The sequence below is a fragment of the Squalius cephalus genome (genome assembly GCF_949319135.1).
Source record: "Squalius cephalus genome assembly, chromosome: 5".
In the NCBI taxonomy this organism is placed as follows: Eukaryota; Metazoa; Chordata; class Actinopteri; order Cypriniformes; family Leuciscidae; genus Squalius; species Squalius cephalus.
In genome coordinates, this window is record NC_137126.1 from 2,648,928 (window position 1) to 2,667,423 (window position 18,496).

Consider the following 18,496-nt stretch of genomic DNA (forward strand, 5'->3'; position numbering starts at 1 on the left):
TGAATGCGATATAGACACATCAAAGTGCTGGTCGTTCTACCTTCCACTCACCAACCCAGGCTCATTGGAAAAAAACATAAATGTGGAGGCATTTCTGCAAAATGATATTACATTGCTTCTTGCATGTGTCACGACATTTTCAAAGTGAAATGTCCAGTGACTGTCACTAAAATCATGTTCAGTTTTCTCTGAATCTGGCAATGTTTCGTTATGTTGTGTGTTGTACATATCATGGCAGTTCAGAATTGAATTGTCTGGTGAGTGACGCTAAAGGTTAATGCTCAGTCACATTTGAAAAGAACATTGCGCCTACATTCAACCTTAAACCTGATAGTGATAACAAAAGCAAACACAAGATTAAAAAAACACATTTGCTGAAGCAAACATGCCATTTTATCTTGCTTCTATACGAGTCTTTGAGCTCTTTTATCGTGACTGGTGTTTCACAGACTCGTACCCGAGGGCTTCACATCACGAGTGTATCAGGTGAGCTTCAGAGCAAGTTTACTACAGCAGAAAAGACACACATACGGAGCTGGTTATGTTACGTCAAAATGTAATAGATTTAGTGCAATAGTATTGAGCAAGAAACATCTTTATTAATCAATAATTTGACCATGTAATCATAATTTGTATGAAAAGGAATGTGTTTTACTTTTGTTTCAGCTGGAATCTGCATTGAATAATATGTATATAGGTATGTTTTTTGCTAAAATGTAGGTAGAGGCACATTTTTCCAATGAGCTTAGGTTGTCATCCACCCATCTGAGTAATAGGCAGTCATTTTTGACCCTTTATAAGGGACAAGTGTGCATATTTCAGGAATAATCCCTCTTGCCACACCACCATCCATCACTGTTACACAAACTAACTTACAGTACAGGACAGGAACAATCCCACTGGAGCAACCTGAGGTTAAACATTGAGTGCATGATTTCCCAAACTACAGAAAACAAACCGTTTGAAGAGATTTCCATGCACTGTCCAGACGAATGGGTAGTCCTGTCACCGAACACACGACACTGGTTGAACCAACGTCATTATGTCGCGACAAGCGACATAATCCCATTCATTTTCAATGGAGTGCTGGCGACTTCCGTCAGTAGTCATATACATGGATATAATAAAGTGATGCATGGAAATGAAACTGTCTTAATGAGTTTTGATTCATACATTGATAGTTTGTGTTGTTAATTATATGATGCAGTGAACTGATATAGTTCATTTTACAGTTTCCCCTGCATTATGTTGATTATTAGGGACAAGAAAATGTATTATTTGTCAAATTCCAATGACGTTTTAGTCATTTTGAACAGTATGAGTGAGTTTAATAAGTTGATTGATCGATCATTAATCTGGTTAATGATTTAATGCACTGTAGTTTATCACAACACTCTCCAACAGCAGAATGCTAATTCCTAGTCAAATTAGAATGATATCTTAGTTTTATATATCATTTGTAATTACATGCAATCTACCAATAACATTAGAGCGACAGAATGCCATGGCAACAAAGTCGCTGACGAATGGGGCTTAACAATGCAATGACAGCTCCAGCACAAAATGCATTTGTCTGACATGCACATTATAGGATATATTAATGCATTTAAATGTATGCATTTGTTAGACGCTACATGTTTGTTTTGTTTTTTTCAGTTCATGCATTCCCAGGGAGTCAAACCCATGACATTGGAGTTGCTGGCATCACTTTAACTATTAGTGACACATTAGAGCTGTGCAACCCAGCGAACAGGACAGCAATTTCCAGGCACAAGAAGAGTTTAGGCATCTGTACACAAATGCACATTTTGTATTATCTTTGGCATCTGAGTTTTATCAATGTTTTGAAATAAATTGTTGTTTTATAGTTTATAGACAGAACGAATGCCTCATTTTCCACACACAGATGGATGTAAGTGTTTATTTATTGCTTTATGTATCACTTGTGTATTGTGTAACTCCCACTGAAACACAAGAGCGAGAGTAACGTGTCCTGTTGCATTAGGCATAGTTCAGTATTAGCACATACGCTTGCACAGCCAGAGAAATGTTTCAGGACGTGATGAGTCATTTGTCTCATTTATTCTCATATTTTGTCATGATTTTTCTCATCATGTGTGAGCAGGCGAGGTGGGCTGTTTCAGAAATATGTCATTATTTAGTGGGGCAGTGACTTTGAATGGCACATTGATTGCACACAAAAGAACTAGGAATATTGTTTGTCACTTCACAGGTCAGTTGAGCAGACGGCTCAGAACAAATGATGGCTTCTGAATTTCTCTGAATATGAAATGTCATGTTTATGACAATCACCTCACATCATTGCTTTTAATTTTGCACAATGCAATATGCCTGTTTGAAGGACGCACGTCTGCCATCAGGTTTTTAAGATCGGGTTGTCATAAAACCTAATGTCGTCTAATATAGAACAGACATGCGTTTGTTTGGCATTTCACTCGCTATTTACCTTGATTGAAAACAGTCGTGTTCTTTGAGAACCTCTACTCTGAATGAATTGTAGAACAGGCTATAAACACAAATGGTGTTCTGTTGATTTTTACAGAGGGAGTTGTCCCTCTAGTGGTAGAAATGAGCATGGACAGCATCAGCTCACTTGTGTTGAGAATGGCAAAAATGTTACAAAAATCAGTGTTTGAAAGAGTATACACGCTGAGAGTAAAATTGGTGTACAAACAGTTTTCACTCATAAATTGCAAGTCATTTTGATGGTTGTTGTGTTAGATGCAGTCACTTTAATAGATCTCTGCTAACAGAAGATAGCCTGTCTGTTTTATCAAATAACCAAAGTCATCTGACATTATGTTATGATAGATCCTTTAGCACTAACTCTAATGTGACTTTACATTGGTTTGCAACACTGATTAAATGTACGATACATTCATACACAGAAACTCTGGCCTTAGTCTTGTGTATAATTATACATCTGAGCTGTTGCACAAAGTTACTACAGTTCATTCTGGACATGAACATGCAAAAGCAACCGAATACAGTTTGCTGTCGTGCCATGTGTGATTTGTTCAATGTGGGAAAATAATAGAATCTATCTATCTATCTATCTATCTATCTATCTATCTATCTATCTATCTATCTATCTATATATATATCTATCCATCTATCCATCTATCCATCTATCTATCCATCCATCCATCCATCCATCCATCGTGTCAGCCGGATGTGGACCGGATCTGGGCCAACACTATGTTGCTGTCTATTCATCTATTGAATCTGACGTCCCCAAAATGGGGTTGTCAGATTCGATGACAAGAAATCCCTCATTTGTAAAAACAATTTTTTTGTAATTGTAAATGCAGAAATGTTAGGGTCAGAGTGTGAGGTTAAGCTATAGAATGAATAACTTGCTGTATATAAAAACAATAAAAAAAGTCTATGGAATGTCAGAAGAGTATGGAATATAAATTGCTGTGTACATGTAAATATACATGTTTGTAAGTTCCAGGATGCAGTTGGTTTGTTGATTAGAGTAGAATTGACAAGTTAGTGCAAACCTGCATGTTTACAGTGTTGCAGACTGTTGTTTTTCATGTGATTTCCACTGGACAGCTCATAATTAGAGCAGAAAATCCACTGAGAAACTGCCCAGAGTATTGCAAACCAGGAGCTGGATGTTCTAATGAAGACTCTCGAGTCCTGAATATATTCAAGACTCAAGAGTCATTCCCTACCAGACACACATGTTTTGTTTTGTCTCTTTTAGCAGTGACCTGCATCAACAACTAATCTACATGCCCTCACACACACACTGTTGGACCTGTTTGAGAGAATTATACACTCCAGAGCCTCGCACCACTGACACTTTAGATTATTGTGGGAACAAAACAATGATATATTATTGAAATTTTAGAGGATGTTTACATCATTTATTGCACTGCTGCCATGGTGATTTTTAAATACAAGTCATTGTATTAAATAATGTATTTAATGTAGCAGTAAAACATAATAATAATAATAATAATAATGTTTTACAGTAATAAGACTGAATTACACAAAATCGCATGGCAAGAAAATATTTTGCAATGCAAAACAAATCCTAATTGTCCAAAACATAATCTTTCTTTTCTTCTTCTTCTTCTTCTTCTTCTTCTTCTTCTTCTACTCTTTCTTTTTTTATTTTGGTGTGTAAATGTTTTCATTAGATTTTATTTTATTTCCATTACTGCAAATATGACATTTCCCCCTGTCTCTACCTTTATATATCCACATTTCCATATCCTTGTACCATGTACATATACCATATAAAAAAATAAAAATCACTTCAATCACCATCAATTGTCCAATCTGTTGATAAATTAAAATGATTTGTTTTAAACCATTGATTGCATTCACAAAGCATTGTAGACTGACAAAAATATTCATAAAATGATATGTTTTTTATAATAACTGTATACATATCACTTTGGTGTAAAGGAGTGGAATCCGTATAAAGTCTATATTTGAGGATTCTCTCCGTTGAGAGTAAGCAAACAACGGAAAGATGAGAGAATCTTCCAGTAAGAGCGTCAGAAAGTGTTTTATCACCTGTGAGTTTATGATGAGATGTGCCTAGAGACCGTGCTGTGAGTCTTCAGTTTCGAGTAAAGAGAAGATGAAAGACACTCTAGTGTGTGATTGTTGTGTTTTAAAGCCCATTAGTCAGACTGGAGAATTCAAGGAAATCACTACATTATATTCCCATCATTAGTTCCAGTTCAGCTTAATTGCCAGTCATTGGTATAGCTTTCATATTAATTGCCTTTAATCCTGGAAAATGAATCACTGAAGTTACAGTATTTAAGCGTGGGTGAATGTAGTGCATTTGAGTCCAGATGAATACACTGTATGATAAATAAATAGATGCAATTGAAGTGATTTACAGGCTTTTGAGTTTATTGTGGTTCACAAATCTTGCTGGTTGTAGTTACCATGATGTTCACATATGGCACTTCTGATTAATTTCCAGTTACTGCGGCAACAGATTTCCACAGAATTGAATCACCTTTGCACTTATTAAATATTGTGAATGTTGTTGCTATTTTTATCATTATTTGTGTCCATGAACACAAAGGTTTCTATGGAAACTCATTACAGTGCTATGCATAAGTTTAGACACCCATACTAAAGTTGACTAAAAAGAGGAATAAAAAATCATCTTTTGGAAACTGAACTTAATGCCTTAATTTAAAAAATGAGGAAAAATCCAACCTTTAAGGACACCAATTTTCTTTGTGAATGAATAATGTATCGTAAATAAATAAATGTTCTTCCTTAAAATACAGGGTGCATAAGTTTGGACACCCCTATGTTAAATTCCCATAGAGGCAGGCAGATTTTTATTTTTAAAGGCCAGTTACTTCATGGATCCAGGATACTATGCATCCTGATAAAGTTCCCTTGGCCTTTGGAATTAAAATAGCCCCACATCATCACATACCCTTCACCATACCTAGAGATTGGCATGGGGTACTTTCCATAAGATCATCCCTCAATGCAAATCAAACTAGCTATTAGGCTAACTGAAATAAAACCATGACAATCTCTAGGTATGGTGAAGGCTATGTGATGATGTGGGGCTATTTTAATTCCAAAGGCCAAGGGAACTTTATCAGGATGCATAGTATCCTAAAAAAAATAAAAAAATAAAAACTTAAAAATAAAAATCTGCCTGCCTCTATGGGAATTTAACATAGGGGTGTCCAAACTTATGCACCCTGTATTTTAAGGAAGACCATTTATTTATTTACGATACATTATTCATTCACAAAGAAAATTGGTGTCCTTAAAGGTTGGATTTTCCTCATTTTTTAAATTAAGGCATTAAGTTTAATTTCCAAAAGATGATTTTTTATTCCTCTTTTTAGTCAACTTTAGCATGGGTGTCTAAACTTATGCATAGCACTGTATGTAGTAGGTCTTATTCATAATGGGAATGTGTTGCTCATGGTTGTGGAAACCAGTATCTCTTCTTTTGAAGAACATTTCATTTTCTCAGAGAACTGAAACTGAACTGAAACTGAAAACTCATCTCTTCCGTGAGCACTTAACCTCATTAAAAAAAAAAAAATTCCTATAATCCTCCCTCATGCTACTCTGAACAATGCCTGAACTTTGTATTTTGAGCACTTCTTGCATTGTTGTTGCCTCTTCACGATGACTCGCTTAACTTAGTCCTAAATTGTCAGTCGCTTTGGACAAAAGCGTCTGCTAAATGACTAAATGTAAATGTAAAATAATAATAACAATAATACTAATAATAATGTATGTCATGAGTAGTTTCCTTTCTCAAGTCAGCTACTGTCATGGCAGAGCAATCGTTTGACGAAAATGAGTTACGTTTGCAGATAGTATGTTTTCTGATAGGTATCTAGATAATAAAGCAGCCGATTTAATTGCACAGGCGTTTGGAGGTAAGTCTATCGCCCCTTGAGTTTATTAACTCCACAGAAACACGAGAACACCAGTTAGTCTTAATAAAGTCAGCACATTTGACACTTTGCCTGCTCAGTGAAACTTGTCGCTTCGTGGCAGAATTAGAAACATTTGGCTCTGCTTAGTGTGGATAAAATAATTAATAACAAGGGGACAAGGACAGAGTGTTATTTAGGAGAAAAATCCATACTCTCCGACTTTTATTTGTGAACATCCGTTAGGCTGACTGGCTCTCTGCGGGTCAGACTCGGGGTGATTTAATTTGGTAATCAATAGATTTGTGTGAGAGCGAGTGAGTAATCTTTATATTGTGGCCTCCCTCTCTGATCTGCCCTTGAGTTTCCTCTCCGCTCTTCCAGTAAAGCGTGTCCTGATTGACTCCATCTGACTCGTGTGGTTTAGACTCTAATGAAAAGCACTTTGAAAGGCAGAACAAATAGAAAGACAGGCAGACAGAATGAGAGAAAGAGAAAAACATATTGTATAGATGCAGGTCAGCTTAACAATGGTGTGACATCTACTGGTCCGTTTGCATTGTTGCATAAATATAATTGTCACGATTTGGTCTTGTCTTGGTCACGTTTCATGTCATTGTCATGTTTCTGTGTCTTGTCATGTGATTCCCTGTTTGTCATGTGATCCTGCCATGTGTCTTGTCATTGGTTAATGGTCTGATCATTGTTCACAGGTGTCCCTTGTCTTGTCATTAGTCTGTGTATTGAAGCCCTCTTGTTTGCCATGTGTCTTTGTCAAGTATTGTTTCCTGTAGTTCTGCTGTTGTGTAAGTTCATGTTCATGCCTTGGTTTTTGTTTTCATGCCATGCCATGTTTTTGTTTCATATTTTGTTTTATTTGTAATATAACTGCACTTGTGTTCTTTATAACTTGCCTCCAGTGAAATCCCTTTACAATAATTCAGTCATGACAACTGTTGGGATAACAGTAAAACATTGTATTAATGTGAATGGAATGTACATTGGTTTGGTCTTGGTCGACTAGATCTGCTAGAAAGAGCAAGTATGACTTGCTTCTGCTAATTGCCCATATATACGGTTCCTACTCCTGGTTTTCGATAAGCCAGCTTGGGCATTTCCAGTTAACGTTTAGCTGTATATCGACACAAAACCATCAATGGTTGACTTTTTAATGTTGTATTTGTATTTTAATGCAGTTATCACACTTGCCTAATTTGCCAATAAACCAGTTTTACTGATTTCAATAAACACTTGAAGCTAATGGGAACGATGGAATAAGAAACACAGTGTCTGTAATGAGACACAATATTTTTCCAGTTATTTTTAATGTGATGACCAAAAAAACCCCATTTGTTCATCCTCCTGAGATTGTCCCCTTTTCAAGAACTAAAGTGCACAATAAATCTTTAATTTACAGTGTTGATGCTTTTTTCTCAACAAAAGTGTGAAAACTGATGGTTACATTTATTTTTGCTGAAGAGGAAACATTGAGGGATGCGTCTTTTTTATATTTTGTTTTTCGTTCTTCCTGTGGAGTTTGTTGTTGTTGTTTTCTGTGAGTAACTAATTAAAAGTTGGTCAACTTAGCCTCTTTTTGTCGACTAACGACTGTTGCTAATTGCTCCAGAGTTGCAGGGAAATGAGCAGTAATGTCAAAGGCTTAAAAATATGTCCATTTCATGCTCCAAAACGGTAAAACATCTACTATAATGTGACACATGCTATGATATTTGAATGTTATACTTGCAATAACATTTGATCAGAATTCGGAGGTTGGATTTGTGAAAGCCGGTCAATGGAGAGAGATGTTTTTGCAGTCAGATGGTGTAGTTTTGATGGTGTCTCTTCCAGCAGTGCTTCACTGTGTCTCCGGAAGTTTCCTGTACTATTGATTGTAATAGATAAAAGATGAAAGACTGACAGAAGGAACAGCAGGTTCTGCCTTTCCTTTCACAAGTGACGGTTGTGATTGAAACAAACAACTTCAAAGGCGTCTCATATATACTACTAGTCCAAGAACTCTGTGTGTCACTAGAGACGCTCAATTTGGACAGTTAAGGAAAAAACTTATTTGAACTCTGGAGTTGGTCGGGGTTTTGCATTTTCCCTGGACTGTCAGTAGAACAAATCAGTGAGTTGTAGACCAAATCACGCCAGAACGTTTGCTGGAATAATTTATGATCAAACTGAAGTTTAACCAGGAGACTCTTCTAACCATCAAAGAGGATCATGGATCACTTCATCTATGGGTTCACTGAGATTCGGGTAAAACATCAACAAAAGAAGCACAGTGGAATGGAACAAAACACAGGTGTCTTGAGATGTGTTTCGAAAAGCTGAGCTTCTTTTAACTTCAGAGTGTCTTGAAAATGTGGCACTCATAGTTCCTGCCTCGCTCTCTCCTCATCACGCCACCTACTGGCTGGCAGTGAGCGCAACATGAAGCACATGATTTGAAATAGGTCTCCATGTGTCGCTTTTGCATTCAAATAGAGGTGTGTGTTTATCATGGGTGATTTTAGGCGCACAATGGCACGCAATACTTTTGTAAGAGAAGGAAAATGTTATGAGAGCGAACACAAAAGCATTGAAATACAACTTTTTCCTCCAAGCTCATTTTTATTCCCATCATCATGTCCACTTCAATTCAATTCAGTTCAATTCACATTTATTTGTATAGCGCTTTTCACAATACACATCGTTTCAAAGCAGCTTTACAGAAAATGCATGAGTCCACATTACAGTTTTGAGTGATCTGTTATCAGAGGTAACTGTATAAGTTATGTATTTTAGAAGTGTACATGTATAAATCACAGTTAGCTAAAAAAAAAAAAAAAGTATTGAACAATTAAATAATGTATGCAAAAAATGCATTTAAACAATGTAATAATTTAAGGCAGAAACAATGAACTCATTGAATTGCATGTTGATTCAGAGTTTGCTTCATCCGAAGTCCTGGCAGGAGTTGGTGCCGTCTCTTCACACGTATTGGGGCGTCTGAAGTCTTCATAATAATGTTTATGAATCAATTCTGATGATTCTGGTTGCTGTTAAATGCTTTTATTTATAATATCGTCCATATTTATTAATTTTGCCCATCCTGACTCAATACTCATGACAACCTCTGAATGGGTCGCTTCTCTCGAGCACCACCTCCCTGTAATTATAGGCTGTTTCCCATTTGGCTAATTGACTTTTTGAAGTCTGAACTTTTGTTTTGTCTTTGCATGCATATAAAAAATGTGTTGTGTGTTATTGGTTTGTCTGTGTTTTGACCCTAGTTCCCTTTTGGACATGATCTCTCTCCTGTTTGGGATTTCTGTCTTGGACTGGTTTTGTTTTTGTGCTCTGACCCCTGCCTGGATTTCTCAGTGGATTTGTATGTGTTTTGGTCTGAGCCTCCATCCTCTGAACTCCACCTGTTTGAGTCTGTTTACAGCTTGGATTGATTCTTCATATTGTGGCCATTGCTTGTCTATTGTTTTATTGGATTTTTTTCCCAGGTCATATTTCCCTGTGCTCTCATATATTGTTGGCTATGCTTTATTTCTCTTTCTTCACATCATGGATACTAAACAAAACCCTTTCAGCCTTAAGTTACAAATCAAGACTCTTCAATTGCTCATCTCCCTTTGTTGTTCCCAGATGGATTTTGATCAGCTTAAGTGCTGAAGATCACATGCAGGACTACAAATTCAATGAAAGAAGAATTTCCTTTCCTCTGGTCTGATAAAACACATGTTTTTAAAATATTTAATATTTGACTCAAATTGTCAGCAAATGAGGAAAAGATTCTTCATGCAAGAAAGTGCTGCTTTTAGGGGAAAGTGCTTGAATTCTGTGCAATTTTACCATTTCTGTTCGAGAAATGACTTTGCTTCTCACCCATGAATGAGTCAATCACTGGATATAATCAATGCTTTCCTAGAGGCTTCCTTGTCACCCAAGATTCCTCTTTGTGCACCAGTTAAGAAAGTAATTACGGATTCACGTAACCTGCTGCCTCTTTTCTTTTTCCAAACTAACTTGGCATTTTACAGGCAGTTCCTCTACCTTTATCCACATGTCCTCAAAAGGGTCTTATGCTTGTACTACTGCAGCATGTCAAGCATGTGTTTCCACAAGATTCACAGCTCTCGCTAAGTCACTAAGGCAACTGGAGCATGGGTTTAGAAGTACCCAGTTGAAGGTTACTCTTAAAAATAAAGGTTCTTTATTGACATTGGTGGTTCCATGAAGAACCTTTAACAACCTTTCCATTCCACAAAAGGTTCTTTATAGTGGAAGAGGGATCTTAAGAATTTTAGGAATGTTCTTCACACTAAGAAAAAAATAGTTCTTTGAAAGGTCCCATGGCATGAAAATTTCACTTTATGATTTTTTTTTTAAATTATTAATATGAGTTCCCCTAGCCTGCCTATGGTCCCCCAGTGGCTAGAAATAAGCGATAGGTGTAACCCAAGCCCTGGGTATCCTGCCCCGCCTTTGAGAAAATGAAAGCTCAGACGGGCGAATCTGGAATCTTCCCTATATGTCGCCATACGGGGAAAGGTCACCTCCCGTTTCTCTGCTTTGCCCGCCCAGAGAATTTGACCCGCCCATGAGAAAATGAGCTACGACTGTGCGAGCGCGATATTGTTTTTTCCTCGAGAGACATCATGGCTTGTAAACGAGCGAAGCATGGCAGTTGCTCAGTGTTTGGATGTACAAATGAACACAAAAGTCTTTTTTTTAGTAGATGCTAATACAGCTTTAGAACGATAGCAAATCAGAGCAACATGAAACGCCAACAACGTACGCTAGTGTTAGCTACAGTACATGATAATAACTGTAACAGCATACATAAACAAACCAACTAAAGGCCACACCCCCACCCTCCACCTTGCCCCGCCTCTCTCCTCCTCATTAGCATTTAAAGCTACAGACACAGAAATGGCACGTCCTAATGAAAGCACGTTGTGGGACTGGCTTGTAGTGGCTGTAATTCTGCACCAAGGCTAAATTTTTGGAAAGAGACTTCAGATATAGCATTAGGGGACCACTAAGGCCTATATAAAAGCATCCAAAAAGCAGCATGTCATAGGACCTTTAAGAACTGTTGACTGCAAGGTTCTTTAAGGAACCAAAAATGGTTCTTCTATGACATTGATGCCAAAACACCCCTTTGGAACCTTTATTTTTAAAAGAGTCTTTTGTGTCAAAAACTTAAATTTAACATTACTTCAACCACTCAGAAAACTATAGACTATTACTGATAAGGTTTTGTCAACATCTACAAAAAAACATCTTTACACTGCAAAGGTTGAAATGGCATTTATGTTTATTTGCACAAAGTGTTTAATGCTGCTCAGAAGTGGCTAACATGTATTTACACAGCAATGTCATAATGTAAATTGTCTTTCTTCCAATCTGGAAAAAACAGTTGTGGATGTGAAAACTGATTCTGAGCCAGCTGAAAAATAGTCTTTGCTTATTGAGTCCTCTAGCATATTGTACTTATACCAAGAATCAGTTTCTTCCCGTTGCCTGTTTGAGTCTTGAGGAAAGCCTTGATATGAGACTGATCTAGTTTATCAGATCTAGTTTGAGAAATGCATATAGAAATTACATCAGTCGCACTTTGTTTCAAAGGGTCCACATTATAATAAGGCAGAGGCTATTTACACTGAATTTGTGAATTTTCTTTTCACTAAGTGTAAATAGTTGTTAGATGCTCTTTATACTTAGTGCAAATATGGTAGATACTATTTGAACCTTAAATATTGGTGGGCAGAGTTAGTGTAAATAGCCTTTGCCAACGAGGTGGGCTATTTGCACTTAGTGTAAATAGACACTCCGTAATTATAATGACACTCAATTAGCAGCAGGTTTTTGAAGACATCTGTGATTATTGAGTATTGTACATGAATAATGGAAACAGGTTCAGATCGTGAAGGTGGGTGATTATTCACTCCTCCAAATCACTCAGTCGCCCCTTGACACGGATATGAATTAACCATGATCATGATTTTTCTTTAGTTTGATTTGGATTAAATCCATGGAACATTTCAATCGCACAAGAGGATCTTTATGGTAGAAAAGAGTTCTTTAGATTATTACAAAGTTCTTTACACCAAGAAAAAAAAAAAATGCTTTGAGCGAAAAAATAATAATAATTAGTGACGTCACTGGTGTTTATCTGCATTTTATGCAGGTTTTATATGGTTTTATAATGATTTACTATGCATTCAGGACATATCTTTTACATACTGATATTAATGAAAGTATTGTTTGCTATTGATGTTTCTTGTAGAAATCTCAATTAAATAGATGAAGTGTTTGGAGAGGGAATTCAATTGGTGGCTAATTACACTTCATTGTCAAGAAGATGAAAATCCCATAACAATCACTGCATGCTTTTCAAAAATGTCTCTCAGTATCACGAGTGATAGAATATAAAGACATGCAGGTGGATAACAATATGCTGGCATTTACTCAACTGTTATTTCAATTTGAATCAAAGATGATTAGCCATTTCTCTTTGTTTCGTTCTTTTTCACGAAAATAAATAAATCTCCATGGCTCCTGGCTGGGAAAGCTTGTGGATAAAGCTGGAGAGGAAAACCCAGTTGGGAGAGGCCCTTTTTGACTCCAGGCTGTCAGGACTGTCTTCTCCTGCCTCACACCTTAGCGTGTGTGCTAAGACCGACTGTATATGATGATGTTGTTGTTGGTGGTGGTGGTTGTTGTTAACTTAAGCAGATTTGGACTGCAGTTGAGCTAATTTTCCTTAATTTATTTAGACTTTACTAAAAGAGCCTTGAGTTTAAACCGTTTCTAACTTACTTTGATTTAATTTGGTTTGATTTACTTTAATTTGGGAAGCTGTAGGGAGGCGGATGCCATTTATGTGTATGTCCATGTTTTCTCCTGTGTTTGGCTAGAGAGGGAGTAAGGTAGAAATCTGTTATTCATTTTGAATCTTACTTTGAAAGGTAAAAAAGTGTTCCTCTAAAGTCAGAACTTATTGTTTATTGTTTTGGCCTTGTCCCCTCTCGGAGCCTTTTTGATGCTTCCCCTTTTTTTGTAATTTGGACTAATCCAAATAAAGTCACCTTTTGAGTGTTTCCAAAAATCTGTGTGATTTCTGTGGAGGGACTGGAGAGGAGAATTCTTGGTTGCCTGTTGTTGCCTAACTGTTACAAAACTCCCTTGTTACTGCCTCCCTGACCCCTAGACCGGGGAGGCATGACCCCCCCCCCCCCATTGTAAAAGCAGCTGATTTTAATTTTTAAAGCACGGCCGTTTTTTGTTGTCATTTTTTTTAACGAGATGTTGTCCAATGCATGCGTTATTTGGTAGGCTACAGTGCAAATAAAATGTTTAATGCAAACTCACGTTTCTTTGTTAATAAAATGAGGGCCTGTTGGTTCTGTAAATCCCTATGTTATAGTTTTAAAGATTCATGTTTTCTGTAAGTGTCGACCGTAGGCTACAATTCGACTATCTGTTACTGTGACATCAGGCCATTGGGTTTTGTGCGTTGGCTACAATAGAATTAAAACCGTGTAGTGCTGAAATGTGAAAATAAATATGTATTTACTAAAACAGATTTATTATATCGATCTGGGCTTGTATACTATTTGGTAGGCTAGCCTATTATTGTCTTATTTGTCACTGTGGTTTTGCTTTAAAATAAAATAAAACAAACTTTCGGATTTATCCGATGTTTTACTGAAATACAGTGAATTATCATAATTTGTGTAAAATCCCGAGTTTGTGTTTATTCACTGATCCTAATGGAAAAACGAAGAAGCATTTACGAATGATTTGAAATTCCGGAGCCCTGCATGACATGCGGAAAAATATTGTCTAGCCTATATCAGCCTATAGAAATAATCTCTCCTTTGATAGCCTATATGCCAGTAATTTCATGCTGTCATGATCATTGCTCACTAAAAGTGGCACTGACTTATCTGCAGGGTAAATTAATAAATATAAGAGGCTATCTAAATTTCAAACAGTAATTTATCAGCAACATATTTCGTGATATTGCCTAGCCCTAAAACTGCTCAATATTAGCCTAAAGCTTACAATATGATTTTTTGTAAAGCTGCTTTGAGACGATGTGAATTGAGCGCTATACGAATACATTTTGACAGTAACTTCATCTAACTTGATTCGTAAATTCAGCAAAATATTATCCAATTAATCATTAGGCTACTGAAATCGGAAATCCCCATGGTTATTGTCACTTAATATTTCTGTAGTATGGCCAAACAGCGTCGTAGTCGTAGATCATTCATAAACTCCTACCATAGACTCGTACATAAAGGAATGCGCATGCTCATGCCTCAAGCGGCTACACCAATTAGATTGCTGTATTATAAACCAATAAAATCGGGTGTGGGCGGAGCGACACGTGTCGCCCCGCCTAAAAGTGTCGCCCCGCCCCATCATCCAGACTGCACTCTGGGGTTACTCCCACCACCACCACCACCACCACACACACACACACACACACACACACAAACGCACACACATCTTTATGAGGACATTCCATTGGCATAATGGTTTTTCTATAGAGTTAATGATATTTTCTGTCTCCATAATAACCATAATAATAACCCACGCTAAAATCTTTCTGCATTTTTACATTATAGTAAAAGTTTGTTTAATATGTTTATTTAGTGATTTGAATTATGAGGACATATGCATGTCAGAGCAAACGACTCATTGTTACATTATAGTGTTTTGAATTGTCCTTGTATGTGATGACAATTTTTACACCATTGGGGTCCGTTTTCATGATCTCTTCATGACCCTGTTTGTTAGCTTTCTGAACTTTTAGTCGATATGAAGTTTTTCCATTCTGGAAAATGGATTAAAATATTTAGGAATCATCTTGGACTGCATGTGCAAAATTCATCAGGCCAATAAAATACTGAGAAACCTGCATCTAACTAGGAATAGCTAGTAAATCATATGTCATGGTCGTGTCTTAAAGGGATACTTCACCTCTGGGAAGATGAATGTGTATTTAAAATAGGTCATTTAAGTAGAAGAAATGTGGAGAAATTTTTGAATTTGGAGCTTTCTAGACTGAGAAAAGCCAGAAAATGTATTTTTGGCTTATGTGGATGAAAGACAACAACTCCCAGAATGCACTTGCTTCGCTGCCTTAGGAGGCCACGCCTACCGGTTAGAGAGCACAGTTGAAAACAACAAGGCTAGCCTAAGTAAGTGATGAGTTTGCCAGGGATTTAGAGACCCAAAATGTCCGGGATTCGGCTTTTGCGTTCTACAGTCGCCATTCATTCATTATGTTTACTGTGGCGAGCAGGACGAGGCTGACGGCCGCGGGAGAACGGCGCGAGGCCGGTTGTGTCATTACTGAGACGCGCCGGGTCTCGCATCTCTCACGGAGGAGCGGAAATTTTCTTAGCAAGGGTAAAACGCACATCAACCGATCACTTGTTTAGCGTTCATGTAAACACTACAGTCAGATTCACCAATCGGAATTAATTCAGTTAGATTGAAACGAGAGGTGTGCATGTAAACAATGAATGGCGACCGCAGAACGCAAAAGCTGAATCCCGGACATTTTTAACAGTCTCGCCCGCCGGACAAGTCCGGGAAAAGGAAGATGGTAACCCCTACTTACTCAGCTTTCTCCTATTATTCAGCTTTCTCCACAGAACAAGAGTCTGCTAGCTTAGCTTCCAAAGAAAGACGGCTGATACTGTGTACATTCTGTGAGTGAGATCCCACCCTGTATGGGCGGGCTGAAAACATGCGGAACAACGCCATCTACTGGCTGTAGTCTTTAGCCTCTGGACAGAAAATCCTCCGATGACGCAAAATGACGATTTTTGCGTCATCGGAGGATTTTTTCCAGACAAAAAATACATAAATCTCTCCTCTCAGGGGGATATGAGGGGGGAAAGCATGGTAATTCGAAAATACTACAGGTTTTCTACTAATACAAAGCTTAATGCTAAATCCTGAAGTAACCCTTTAATAAAGACTTTTGCTTATAAATCAACAACAACACGTTAGAGCTCTTCACTATATTCCTTGCAAAATGTTTCAATAAGAAATATACTGATTCACCAGCAACACACCTGTCTAACATCTGTCTGATGTTTTACGCCGATGTATGCTTGCATTTCAGGGATAATAACTTCATCAAGGATTTTCCGCAGCTGGCCGATGGATTAATGGTGATTCCTCTGCCGGTGGAGGAACAGTGTCGAGGAGTTTTGTCAGAGCCTCTGCCCAACCTGCAGCTACTCTCAGGTGAATCTTCATCGTCAACTCATTTATCACGTCCTCTGAGGGATCAGTGCTTTACAGGCTTCCTATTTACACTTCACAGACTTTCCTCTGAGGTCCACTTATAATGTCACAAGCTAGTTAAATAAACAACGTGTGAGATGCAATTGTTAAGAGAAGATGTCTGTGACTCCTTTTAATTTAATTAGGCCTATTAATTCATGCAGGCTTGGCATCTCTAGTTTTTAATAAGATGGATGGTGAAAACAAACAAGACTGTACGTGATTAATTATATAGTTCTAAAGCAGATGGCTTCAGTATTGCTGTCATTTTTACAACTCTTGATTTGCACAGAATGGGAAAAAAGGTTAAAGTCAGCATGAGTTGCGATCGGCTTTTCTTCCTTATTGTGATGTGTATCCCAATTAAACGCTTTTGGAACAAGAACAAATGTGGGCGGGGCTTGATTTTGTCTGTGGGGAATTGATTGGATGGTTGTGGTTTGCTATTGGTGGATCTCATGTGATTGACAGGTCACGAGGCCCCGCCCTCGTCATCAGAGAAGAGAAGAGATGCTGCAAGAGGGAGGGGAAGTTACTTTGACTCAAGATTAAGAGGAACACGAGTTTAAAACAATAATGATGTGCACAGACAAATTATAATAAATACTGCAATATTCCATAAAACAATTGGAATTGTCAATTTTGATTTCATGGTGACTTTAAAAACATGGATGTGACAAGGTTTATTTTTATCCTTTTCTCATGCTCTTTTTCTCACTTGGTAAATGATTTAGTAAATTCCTGTTTTTCATGATAAATCCCCTTTAAAATGTAACATGGCGTGAGGAACTGACAGTAATCGCAGCATCAGCTCAGTGGACGGCTGCTCTCTGTCTTAGTGACTATGAGAGAGGAAAACCAGTAGTGCAGAAAGCTTTCATTTCCCCCTCACATCACTTTTGATCACACCTCCCAATTCAGAGCTGTCTTTTCATTTATTTGTTTTCACTCCAGATCTTTCTAATGTGGACTCCACATAAATGTGGGCTCCGATGACAAGTGGCTAATTTAATAACAGCTTGTCTTTTCCAGGACTGAGAGTGGAGAGTTGTTAATGCTGATTACAGCTCTCAGTTTTTGCTGCAGCAGTTCCTAATGAGATTTACACTATTATTGCGTCTGTCAGCATGTGAAGACATAAGTGTGATATGGCTGATGCGATGTTTTGAGGGTGCTGCTGTCATCTCACACCATACAAATAGGATAACGTTGCTGTCGGGCGGAATCCTCGTATCTCCAAAACCATTATTTGTCAGGAAATTAAGAAAACAACATATTATTAAACATTGTATCGGTAAAGTTGGTATTTTACCTTATATTGCTATCATATACTGTTGTGTACCAACTTTAACACAACATTTCCCCAAAATCATGTTTAATTGGAGATACGAGATTCATGACTTGGGAGCAGGGAGATACGAGGTTATATGGTACGGACACAGACGTCGCTGCTGCCAGCAGTGCTCATCAAAGTCTGCGGTCGCGTTGAGCCTTTAGACAAGAGACAAGGCTTTAAGAGCTATTCAAAGCTAATGATTGTGGTAACATACATCTTCCTAAACAATATTTTAAATGTTTAAGAGATATGAGTGATGCAATACCAAAATAAAAACTGACTAGGCTGTCTAATAGGCGGAAATTAATCTGCACGCAAACAAACAAAGTTGGCAGTCGCGTTGAGCCTTTTGACAAGAGAAAAGGCGTCAATAGTTAACCAAAGCTAACGACTGTGGTTACATACATCTTCCTAAACTCCATTT

At 37.6% G+C, this 18,496-nt stretch overlaps 1 protein-coding gene across 1 annotated transcript in view; it reads left to right on the forward strand.

Moving 5' to 3' along the window:
- The window catches only part of astn2 (astrotactin 2), a 479,465-nt gene that overhangs the window by 369,328 nt on the left and 91,641 nt on the right, over positions 1-18,496 (forward strand). Inside the window, exon 14 of the mRNA XM_079872092.1 lies at positions 16,573-16,697. Within this exon, the coding sequence (XP_079728218.1) occupies positions 16,573-16,697 (125 nt within the window). The remainder of the gene's footprint in view (positions 1-16,572; positions 16,698-18,496) is intronic.